The sequence below is a fragment of the Bidens hawaiensis genome, unplaced genomic scaffold (assembly GCF_021521415.1).
Source record: "Bidens hawaiensis isolate Kalapana, Puna unplaced genomic scaffold, B.hawaiensis_p1.1 tig00018836_1, whole genome shotgun sequence".
In the NCBI taxonomy this organism is placed as follows: domain Eukaryota; kingdom Viridiplantae; phylum Streptophyta; class Magnoliopsida; order Asterales; family Asteraceae; genus Bidens; species Bidens hawaiensis.
The window spans coordinates 1-11,998 of NW_027492860.1; the positions used below are offsets into that span (position 1 = coordinate 1).

At 32.8% G+C, this 11,998-nt stretch overlaps 1 protein-coding gene and 1 pseudogene across 2 annotated transcripts; one reads left to right on the plus strand and one right to left on the minus strand.

Annotated features, from left to right (window-relative positions):
* The first annotated feature begins 1,496 nt into the window (after positions 1-1,496).
* Positions 1,497-4,764, plus strand: LOC143557116 (oligoribonuclease-like). The gene is made up of 9 exons (XM_077046267.1): positions 1,497-1,585; positions 2,745-2,887; positions 2,986-3,075; positions 3,154-3,230; positions 3,329-3,410; positions 3,512-3,567; positions 3,671-3,757; positions 4,048-4,138; positions 4,493-4,764. The coding sequence occupies exons 2-9, from the start codon at positions 2,752-2,754 to the stop codon at positions 4,609-4,611; spliced, it is 738 nt and encodes a 245-aa protein (XP_076902382.1). The 5' UTR covers positions 1,497-1,585; positions 2,745-2,751; the 3' UTR covers positions 4,612-4,764.
* A 689-nt stretch (positions 4,765-5,453) lies between these two features.
* LOC143557117 (glyoxylate/succinic semialdehyde reductase 1-like) lies at positions 5,454-8,925 on the minus strand (annotated as a pseudogene). The gene is made up of 8 exons (XR_013139513.1): positions 8,817-8,925; positions 8,325-8,435; positions 8,102-8,203; positions 7,918-8,022; positions 6,815-6,930; positions 6,654-6,732; positions 6,403-6,573; positions 5,454-5,741 (listed from the first exon to the last, which is right to left on the minus strand). The product of XR_013139513.1 is annotated as a glyoxylate/succinic semialdehyde reductase 1-like (transcript).
* Between the last annotated feature and the right edge of the window lie 3,073 nt (positions 8,926-11,998).

Genomic DNA, 11,998 nt, shown 5'->3' on the forward strand with positions numbered 1-11,998 from the left:
GATGGCATCATGTAAAGGTGGAATAATCGAAAGTGTAGATAGACGACAAGCAGTTGAGCAACCCCCCCCCCCCCCAGCTAATCTAAAAGCCTTCTTGCTAAAATATTTATCATTTGTTTTATGTTGCCTGCTTCCTATAGTTTTGTGGTCTCCTGGCAAAATACACGCTCGACCCCTAAAAATAAGTTTCTAAAATAATCTTATTATTCTTGAAAGGAATATATGAAAGTATATATGGGTCTGTTAATTTTCGTGTGGGCCATTTACAACATCTTACGATTTTAGGGGTTGTTTGGGATTGCTGATTTCACCAACTTATAACTTATAAATTTTTTGGAATGGAATGAGATGTTTGGAATTGATTTTGTTGTGAAAAAAAAAAGTTAAATTACACACTTATAACTTATTAACTTATTGAAAAATTATAAGAAGTTTTCATAAGCAATTTCAACACCCTCTTAATATATGTATCATTGTATCCTATAGATGTTTACATGTGGCCTGTGGGGTCATCTAATTATATGAAATGTAGTATTTTCCCACCTATTAGTCCAAATCATGCATTGGGGAGCTAATATCATGAAATCTTAAATTAAAAATTAATGGATGAATATGAAAATTTACATCTCGAACTTTTAGTGACTATTGTATGTATATCGTGATGAAGTGATATCATACGAATTAGTTGAATCATTAATTCAATAACTACAGTTAATCATTATACTAATTGTTTTTTAATTAGACCACGTGCAGTGAACTGTTCAACGATAATAACCGTTCAAGTAAATACCAAGTAGCAGCCCTGGGGTGTTAAAACGACTGACAGTTTGGTGAGAAAGGGCAACAGAGAGGAAGGCACTAGCACAGTAGCACTGAGGGGGAGAAAGAGGGTAGCGTGAGTGGGGACGTGACGACACATGGCATTGGATGTAAATGTCATCTTCTAGATAAAGGCAATGCTATTATGTGTATCATTGTACTACCGAAACCAACTACTAATCATGCAAACTCTCCGCAACAACTACCATTTGGAAGACACCAAATGTGTCCGCACCTAAAAATCATTCATTAACTTATGAGAGCTAGACCTCAAATCGTTTCAAACTTTATTTCTAATGCTCGAGTTTGCCCATAAGGAGCTTACTTTCGTTCTTTTATTATTTGTTTTATAACCTTAAACACGTTTATAAATAATTTTACATGTCTAATTATAATTTCTACATATAATTATAATATAAATACATTACTAAGTTGTTTTTCTTTTCATAAACACACACAATAACAATCACTATTTAAATGCGCATCTAACAAGAACATTGATCTAACGGTTTTCCAATGTTTTTTTCTCCGGCTCGAGCCTTATCATAGTGGTTTTTCGAACGGTGGCTTTCCTCTGAAATTAATGACGAGCCGGTGAGCGGTTGGTTAATTATAAGTTAAAAAAACACACCATAGACCTTAGCAATAAATATAAAATTAATTTATGCCCTAAAACTATTAATTAAATTTGACTATTGAGAGTGGTTCCAATTCATTGATTGGAGCTGCAAATCGGTCATCTTCAACCTCCGATTGCTGTATGAAGGTAACCAATTTCATTATCATGCAACCAAATTAACTGCAAATGCTTCCAATTTCTTGCTTTACAATCAACTAAAACCCTAGAAAAACATATTGCGGATCAAACCCAGATCTTTCAATCTCATAATCATTGTTCTTATTGTATAAATTATTAGTCTTTCATATATTTTTTAAGTATTTGTCATGTTTGAATATGGCCATTAGGGTTTAGTAACTAATTGTGTTCTGGGTTAAATTTTTTATAGAAGTGATTAATTAATAGTTATAGTAAAGTTTTATTAATCTTAATAGTTTAGGGGTGTGCATGGTTCGGTTTTTGAAATTTTGAAAACTGTTTGGTTTCGGTTTTTACCGTTTTGTCACTTGAGTTTGAAAATTTTGGGCCGAAAAACAAAATTTGGCCCAAAATAATGAATATGGGCATAAATTATTTGGTTAGATGTTTATTAAATTATTGTAAAAAATGAAAATAAAAATGAATTTATAAATTCGGTTCGGTTTGGGTTATTCGGTTTTTATTACATGCAAAACGAAAACCAAATAGCAAGTTCGGTTTTTACAAAAACATAAAACTAAACCGTCGGTTTTTGTTTCGGTTCTGTTTTTTTGGGTTTTATGCACACCCCTACTTTCTATTCACTCTTTGTGCCTTCAGTTGTTATTATATTGGTCCTGTTTTCATTATGCTTATCAACCTCCATATTGGAGCTAACTAAGTTTATTAATTATTGTGCAATAATCTGTCTCAAATGGATAATTTTTCTAGAAATTTAGAAAGAAGAAAGCTCGAAAGTAAGAGCAATTAGTTTGTCAAATATGATTAACAATGCTATATTAATAGTAATTTAATTCATTAAATAAAATGATTTAGGTGGATTTTGCACTATGATTATACTTGAGCCGACTTTCAATCGTATGAAAATGTTATTATAGTTATTAGTTTTACTAATTCGTTCACGAAATTTAAACCTCTATGGTACACTTTTTCAGTTTGTACTTCAAAACAGCATGATAACACACAAGGAACATGTGTCATGTTACATTTATGTTCTTATTCATGGTTTTACAAACTGTATTTATCTGGTTAAAGAATAGTGTATAGTTTTATAGATTTTCCTTATTATGATTATTTTACCAGAAACTCACTCAGTTTGCTATCACAGGATCTTAATGGTTAAAAAACCAAAAACAGCATCAAATAAAACTATGGACCACCTCTCAAATGCATTTTCATTGCTAGAAATGGATGTTGAAGATGATAAAATAGAGACAACCAGTTCTGCTAACAATAAAGAGAAAGCCAATGGTATAATTATAACTGATTAAAACTTTTTACTGAATTTAATACTGTTGCAATATACAAAGACGTAGTTACTTATCTGCACAGTTTGTTTTGTGATGCAGGTGACTCTAAGAAAGAAATCGATACCAATAAAACTGTGTTAGAAGGAGATTACAGGTTGCCTCTTGTGTGGATCGACTTGGAAATGACCGGTATTTAATTTTGACTTCTTTAAAAACAAATTAAGTTAACCAAACGGGTAGTTGACCATTGACCATTTGTATGTGCAGGATTGAATATTGAAGTAGATAGAATATTGGAGATTGCTTGTATAATTACAGATGGAAAGTTGAATAACTCTGTAGAGGTAAGTTAATACACGGTTAATATCATTATAATTTTGTTGCTTTTGTGTATAGTTAATTTCATAGGATTTGAATATAGTATAATATAATATTGGATCAGGGTCCTGACTTGGTTATACATCAACCAAAAAAGTGTCTTGATGAAATGGGAGAATGGTGTCAGCATCATCATGCAGCAAGTGGTAAGTAGCGTCGCGCTTGTTTATTTTGAAATAATATAATATTTTAATTTTGAGTAAAAACCATTTTGGATTAACGAGTTGTATCCTTGTATTAATTGTAGGTTTGACAGAAAAGGTGATCCAAAGTACCATTAGTGAAAAAGAAGCTGAACAGAAGGTACTTCAAAACCTCATTTTGGTTACTTTTATGAGTTTATCCTTCAATGAAGTTATTGTTTTTTTCTGATTCTTCTCTAATCAAAAGCTGATATTTTGTGTAGGTTATTGAATTTGTTAAGAAACACGTGGGCACATACACTCCTATGCTTGCAGGAAATTCGGTTTATGTTGATTTTATGTTCTTGAAGGTAAAAGAATAGGTGTCTATAGAAATGATTAGTCTATTAAATATGTATACCAAATTATATTATTATAATAATAATGTAATTTTTTGAATCACTTTTGGTGACTTTCGACCCGCTTAACTCTTTTTGGCCCATTTTAAGCTGTTTTTACACGTTTGACCTTATGACGTGATTTGACTTAATATTTAAGTAAATAGGCCAAAATTGCCACTTTTACTAGATGTGTAATTGTTTTGTAAGTTATTTTATTCAAGTTAAATAAAGTTAATGATATCTTTTGTTTTGTTTTGCAGAAATACATGCCTGATTTGGCTAGTCTATTCTCGCATGTGATTGTTGATGTCAGCAGCATTAACGCATTATGCGCCCGTTGGTTCCCAAAAGGTGTGTGAGCTTCTCATTATTTGTTTGTAACTAGTTAGTTTCTTGTATTTTCATGGGCTTATTACAGTTGATAACTATTTTAAGACAACACTTTAGTAAATTAGTTAGTGTTACACTTACGCTATTTGCTCAGTCAATATTACAAGTGGATGCATTTGTTCATCTCTTGGAGAACACATAACATAGGTGATAGGTTTTAGTATATATCATTAGTGTAAGGAAAAAAACAAGCTTTTTATTATCATTTATTGCTATATAATTAGCATTTTACCTCGCATTATTTTGTTTATATTACAAGCTTTTATATATCATTAGTGCTATTGTGCATAATATTAATTGTTTTTTTATGTATAGATAAAAAGAGAGCTCCAAAGAAGGAGAAAAATCACAGGGCCATGGATGACATAAAAGAAAGCATAGCAGAACTCAAATACTACAAGGAAAATGTCTTCAAATCCCAAAAAAAGAAGTAAAACATCACATTTCAGAATCATGTATGATCCAAAGCTGGGTTTTTTTTTGAAGTGGAAACTTTGGGCCAGAACGGGTCAAAATGGAAACTTATGGTCAAAACTGGTTGGTTAGGCTGGCCTGTAAACATTTGTTTTTGAAGTATTTGTTATGATTATACATATGGTTTTTATTTATTAAGTGGTGCTTTGATGTGTTCTATATTTGATTATTTGTTACCAAAGAATCACTACAATCATATGATCAAGTGTACTGGCAAGCAGGTGGTTAGCAGAGTGTGGTGTTTTTGTTAACAATTATTTTATCACTTCCTTGTAATTTGTTTATAAATAACTTTACCTTTTATTAAGTTTAAATATTATGTGTTCTTTTTTTTTATAACATGAATGCTTTATGACAGTTTTTTTTTTCTTTTGAATGAAAATGATCTATTTTCGCACCTGATCATCTCATTCACAACGTTCGTCTCTCATCACCATCGTTGCCGTTGACGGTTGTCATCGATAACACATAATGAATCGTTTTGACAATCGTAGCTTGTGTGACTCAACAAGATATCAAATCTTTTTAAGAGAACTGTATCAAACGCTACAAAAGTCGAAATAACACAGAAAGTTTAAATATTATTTGCTTTGTACAAATATAACATTTGTTACTTTTTGTCAGGTTTATGTTATATGCATAACATGCATTTTGTCATAACTTGTTTCGCAAACAGTATGCCCTATCATGTTGTTTTCCACAAATTAATAGAGTAATTTTATTTGTTTTATTAAGGTAAATAGGCCTTAAATAAATGAGAGATTCGAGTGTCTAGGCGAGCATGTAATGAAAAAATGACTAGTTAAGAAGATGCATGTCGTCTCTTGTTCTATTAATAATAAAGCATTTGTAGATTTTGTTTTAATCTGTCCGATAGTCATAATCAAAATAAAACAAAGTACAAGCATTCTTCGTCATCCACATGTTACACGTCGAAACTAACGAAAGGAGAAGATTTGAAGCATGTGAAAATGGCTAACTTCCTTCGAGATATTGATCCTCAAGTTGAGGGTTCAGTCGCCTTGAAGACCTCAAAAACAGCTGAAAAATCAAGATCTCCTAATCCATTGCTTCTAGCCTTCTTGAATGCCTGCATTTTAGCACAAGTTAAAATAATTAAATGTATAAATAAAAATGAGCTAGGAAGTGGAGATGTAGGGGTGTGCTGTGCGCATGCATCGGTTAGAGTTGGTTTTGGGCTCAAATCGAACCAAAAACCGAAAATTCGGTTTTTGGGCTTTTTAGAAACCGTTCAATTTCGGTATTCGGTTTTCACAATAGGTTCGGTTTTATTTCATTTTATCATTTAGGATTGAAAACTTTGGGCCGAAAAAAAAACCGGCCAAAATTAATATGTTGAGCCCGAAACTTTGGGCCTAAACTTTGTGTTAACTAGCACCATTTAGTAACAGAATTATGATTACTTACAATTGTTTTTTTTTTGGGTTCGACTTTTTCGGTTTTTGATTGATAGCAAAACCAAAACCAAACTGAAAAATCGATTTAGAAAAAAAAAACAGAAGCCGTCAGTTTTTTTACTGGGTTCGGTTATTTCAGTTTACTACAGGTAAAAAAAGGCCAGGTCAGATTGGGTTAACCTAAAAACACCTTTTCATTATGAAGATTATATACATAAACTCGGATTCCTGTTGAATTTTTCGACCCCTATGTTGATAAGCATATACATTTTGGTTCACCATACATAATGGAAAAGGTGAAGCATGGCGGAAGAGAGGCGGTGAACGGTTTACCTCATTGGCGGCAGCTGCAATCGGCATTGACACGGCATTCTCATCACCAAGAGCAAGAGCCAATCTCATATCCTTTTGTTGATGTTTTAATGGGAATGCTGGGCTGTAATTATTTTGAATCATTGAAGGCCCTTTCATTTTGAACATAGGGTTAGCAATTGCACCAAGATCCTGCAACAAATATATATACCCCAGAACATAAATAACTGTTTTACATTTATTTTTTATTTCACTAATATTGAGTATCTTACCAAGACATCTAAAAGAGTTTTGGGGCTAAGTCCACTTTTGTCAGCAAGTACAAGTCCCTCTGAGAAAGCATTCATCATACTGCATAAAAACCAATAAATATAAGCAGTTGATTAAATCTATGGATATTTGGTAGCTTAGATTTAGAACAATAACCAGATACCTGCCCATAACCATATTGACAACAAGTTTCATTTTTGCTCCGTTTCCAACTTCTCCCAAGAAAAATGACTTCTTACCCAAAACGTCGAACGCAGGAAGAATTTCATCATCTAGTCCCTAAACCATGCGCGCACACAAAAGATATTGGGTAACTATAAAAAATTAAAATTATAAAATATACGAATCTGAAGTTGGTATTTTTATGAGAGGAGATCAGATGAAGTCATCCTTTGACCAAAAATGTATACCATATTTGACTTAAACATAGTTAAATGTGAGTCTTTAACTACAAGTAGGCACGTAAAAGAACCAAACGAATATGAACAGGGCATGCTCGTGTTCGCTCATTTAACGTTAACCTAACCGAATAAACGATCGAACGAGAACAGTTAAAACGAATGGGTTTCTTATTCGTTTGTTAAGAAAATTAGTGTGTTCAGGTTCGTTTATGTTCGTTCGTTAATAGTATAAACAAACAGTAGTTTGTTCACAAATGTAAATGAACATAAACGAACGAATAAAACTAGACTAAATTGCAAAAGTGCTATTTTATATTTTAATAAAACAAGACTAAATTCTAATGGGCCTAACAATTAATAAGAATACATAAACGAACGAACATAAGCTAATGACCAGAGACGAACGAACGAGACATGTGTTCATGTTCATTCATTTAACTAATGAACATAAATCTTTTTTCGTGTTCGTTCATTCATTAAATATACAAACATAAACGAACTTCCCACTGAACATTCGACTCGTTTACAGGCCTAAGTGCCTAACTACAACTACAAGTTCAATTAATCAGTGCTCTAATTTTTTAATGATTCTTAAATGGAATATTTCAACTCATTTATGCAAAAACGGGTCAGGTTTTATTTCTAACAAAATGGGTAAAATCAGAAAAACTAAAAAGAGTCAAACGGTTTAAAAGTCAAAGATCGATTCTTCAAAGCATCCTAAATTGTTGTCTTAGAAAAACTAGATCATTATTCTAGTAATGGTGTCTGTAATCACATTTAACATATTTACAATTTATAATACTCATAACCGTAAAAAAGAAGGAAACGAGTCAACCAGTCCCGTTTGACCGATCCTAAAAACTTACTTTATCCCGGCAGAAAGAATAACTAGCTGCCCGTCTTCAGCTGGTTTTTTGCTACCCGAGACCGGAGCTTCAAGAAAAAACCCACCTTTCTTCTTTACTATCTGAAATTACCAAACTACCTATTACACGTGACAAAATCGGATTAATAGTTCACCAGATTTTAAAATATGCAACTAAAACCTCGCTAATCTTTGAGGAAGTTTCAGCATCGACAGTTGACATGTCAATGTAACCTTTTCCACTGCCAATTTCCTCAAGAATCCCTTCTTTATCAAATACAACCTAATACACAAGTATGAGATTCATAATCATAATTTCAGTTTCTATTGTTTAATATAACAAATTGATATATTGAATATTAAATGGTCTATAAAAATTAAGATGATTATAGTTTTGTACTAACAGAAAGTGCTGCAGCGGGATCTGATAACATCCCGATAGTGTATTTGCATTTCTTAATTATTGCTGCGGGAGTTTCGCTTACAGAAGCACCATGCTCTTTTAGCTCATCACACTGCAAAAATAAAAAATAAAAAATTAATATTAATAATAACAACAAAGTTATTCCATTCTTGTATAACTAGAGATAAATGAAATTGGAAAAGCTAAATCAATGTATGAAGGGCTTTAAAATTTGAAAATTTTGAGGTTGAAGATTGACTTAAGAAGAATTTGACTTTAAAAAAAGTCAAAATGTGTATATGGTTTAGACCATAAGTCAAATCTATCCTTTTTTATTCTAATAATTTTCAAATAAGCAGAGATTAATCATAACCTAAAAGTGGCACAATAAACATCAAAATCAAGAAATATGAAAGAAAACCCTAAACCAGCAGAATCCAATACTAAACTATCAATCATGAAAAAAAAACATAAATTTAGCAATCAAGCATACCTTAGAAAGAGTACGATTCCAGACAGAGACCTTAAACCCATGACGAAGCAAGTTCATAGCCATGGCTTTACCCATTATACCCATACCCAAAAACCCAATTTCCTCCATGATTGTTTTCACTTCTGATCAACAAATACTAACTGGTCTTTAAAACCCTTCAATGAATCCGAAATGGGTTGCTAATTGTGCATATAAATAATCAAAAAGAGTACACAATTGGGTATTTAAAAATGGGTTTTCTTGTCGATTGCAATCGTTGCTATCTTCCACTCATTTTCTGTGTGTGTTTTCTTTAATATTATGATTATTTGTTTTCTTGATGATTATTGGTCCACTTTTCATTGGGCTTTAGGTTTGCTTTTCCTTCCTGACTTGTTGGGGTGGTATTGTGTGGTGTGTCAGTGGGCCCGTTTGTTAATTGGTTGGGCCTCGATATAACTACCTATTTTGTAAGGTTCTTATTAGAGGTGAAAAAAAACCCGAATTCGAAACCGGACCCGAAAAAATACCCGGAATCGGTTTTTTATACCCGGGTTTTTAATACCCGTACCCAAGCCTACACGTGGAGTACGGATAGGGTATGCATTTCAGTACCAAAGCTCGTACCCGTAACTGGACCCATTTATACCCGGTAATACCCGAAAACCGGAACCGGTTTTCTAGTAACCGAAACAGTGTTTTTCAAATACCCGATCTATACCAAAAAAATACCCAAAAATACCCTTAAAAATTGTAACCCCTTAAAAAAATCTAATATATACCCGAAAAAAGCCCCAAAAAACCCCCCAAAAATAGGGTTTTTTCAATACCCGAAAATAGGGTATTCAAATATTCGGTTTTAGAATACCCCGTTCGATACATGATCTAACCCGACGCTAGGGTATGCTTTTTAGAGAGAATACATGGGCCCGAACCCGACCCGAGTATTACCAATACCCGATTTTCCAATACTCGGTCATACCCGAACCCGGGTATTTGAAAAACCCGATTTGTGCACATCTAGTTCTTATGGGCTTACTATAAAATAGAGACCGGAAACTGGTAGAAACCGGTTTCAGGTTTAGTCAATAACTGTGTCAGGTAGGAATCAGTTCTGAGTATAGTCGAGTATTTTATCGGGTTTGCTAGCTTTTTATCAAGTTTCAGGGTTTTGATCGGATAGAGGTGGAACCGGTTCTGGATACCATTGTTCCGAGGAGCCAAAACCCGGTTTGTACCCGCTGGTCGGTCCAGAACCGGTTTTGTTGCCCACCTCGTTGTGAATTTTGATAATGATTTAACTATGATAAATTATTAGATTATGTAATTGTTTACCTATATTTTTTCTTCTCTCTCTTTTGTTATATATGCGAAACACTAAATATAAATGCATTTAGTGTTGCAAGAGAGCTGAGTCGAGCCCTAGCTCATCTGAACTCCAGCTCGGATTGAGCCGGCTTGTTTGTAGATCTATTTTTGAATTTCATGTTTTGACTCATGAGTGGCTTTTTAAACTTGAGCTCAAGCTCGAATCGAGTTGCACTGTATTAATCTGTGTGTATGTATATAACTATTTATATATTATAAAAATAATTTTTATACATAATATAATATTTTATTCAATCATTTTTATCATAACTTAACATATAATAATTTTTTTATTATAGTAAAGTTTAGGCTCAACAATCTAATCATCTTAGCATGTGAAGCTCAGGCTTGTCATCGGGATTTCATTTTATTACATATGCTCTAATATAAGCTTGAGCTTGGGATTGAGTTTGTTTAAGTTTGGCTCGGTTCAAGCTTTTAACGAGTTAATAGCTTAATATCAAGTACCTTATGAGCGATTCAACTAGTTTACGCCTTTATTGCATTATATGATTATCACATTTTTTTAACTGACGCCTAATCAATCCTATTAACTAACACTATCAACATATACAAAGGATTAAATTTTGCGAGAATAATACGCCCCCGGATGTGCCCCTAAGATGAGAGTTGTTAACCGTTGAACAAGCCTGTGTAATATCATATACATTTGATTTAGGTCCAAAGTCTAAATCATAATTAAGACTATGTATAAGAAAATTTGGAGATAAGTTTCATTTTAAACATTTTTTATTGGAGGAATGAAGGGGAATATATAAAAAAAAATAATTCCCAATGTCAATGAATTATTATGTGTAAAATCTATAGAGAAAAACATAGACGACTTCTATATTATATGACACTATAATCGTTCAAATACTATCCACGTCATGCTCCTTAATTATCTAACTTGAATCTCTTGTAACACTTCGATTTTACAAACGGGTGCTACGGAAATCTTCCTTTAGACTTGAGCCAGAATCCCGATTGAATTGTTTGTGAAAGGCGCCGGTTGTAATGTTGTATCGATTTGCCAGGTTTATGAGAAACATTGTATGAGTGTAAATAAATTTGAGTCTGACTAAGCTAAAATTTGGCTTGTTTAAATTGAAATTCTTGAGCTTAAACTTGGCTCTTTCAAGCTCTATGTGACTATGTCTAGAGCTCAACAGCATAAATATATTTTCTTATTTTTGTTGAAATATTTGACAAGAAAAATTGTGGGTTTTCTTCTTAGGGTGGAATGGAGATAGCCGGGCGGCTCTGATATATCCAAGGCGGGCCCTAGGGGAGTCGACGGCCCCCTGGCTCGACACCCCGCTAGGCCCGATTTTTTTTTTAAAAATTATATGCATTTTTATGAAAAACAACATATATATTTAATGTTTAAACTTAATTACATAACAACTTGCTTGGTAGTTGCAAAGGGGTATAACTCCCAGAGGTTCTAGTCTTATTTGAGACATGTTTAAGCTTGTTTTTATACAAACGTTTTTTACATAACCCAAATCATAACCAAATATGCCTATTTAAAAATTAAATTGCTTAAAGCTAACAACATTCTTCTTTTACTTAAAACCCAAAATATTTTTCATCTTCTCAAAGCCGACCCTGGGTACATCAATGATCAAATGACTTAAAAAAAATCTTACAAGAAAAATGATCATTTAAACTCTAATAATTTTGTCATCACACGTGTATCTACGTTCACAACTTCGTGTATGGAGTCAAGTCAACTCTGATTTAAAGGACCAACAATTGCATTCACACTTCGAACGGTATTTACTCATTGAAAGATTCAAATTCACTTGGTAAATAATTCGTCAAAAAAATAT

Excerpts from the sequence above, each read along its gene's own strand:
- LOC143557116 (XM_077046267.1), top strand. The coding sequence starts at position 2,752 with ATGGTTAAAAAACCAAAAACAGCATCAAATAAAACTATGGACCACCTC. Across the intron at positions 3,411-3,511 it reads GCATCATCATGCAGCAAGTG|GTTTGACAGAAAAGGTGATC; the intron begins GTAAGTAGCGTC and ends TATTAATTGTAG. Across the intron at positions 4,139-4,492 it reads CGCCCGTTGGTTCCCAAAAG|ATAAAAAGAGAGCTCCAAAG; the intron begins GTGTGTGAGCTT and ends TTTTATGTATAG.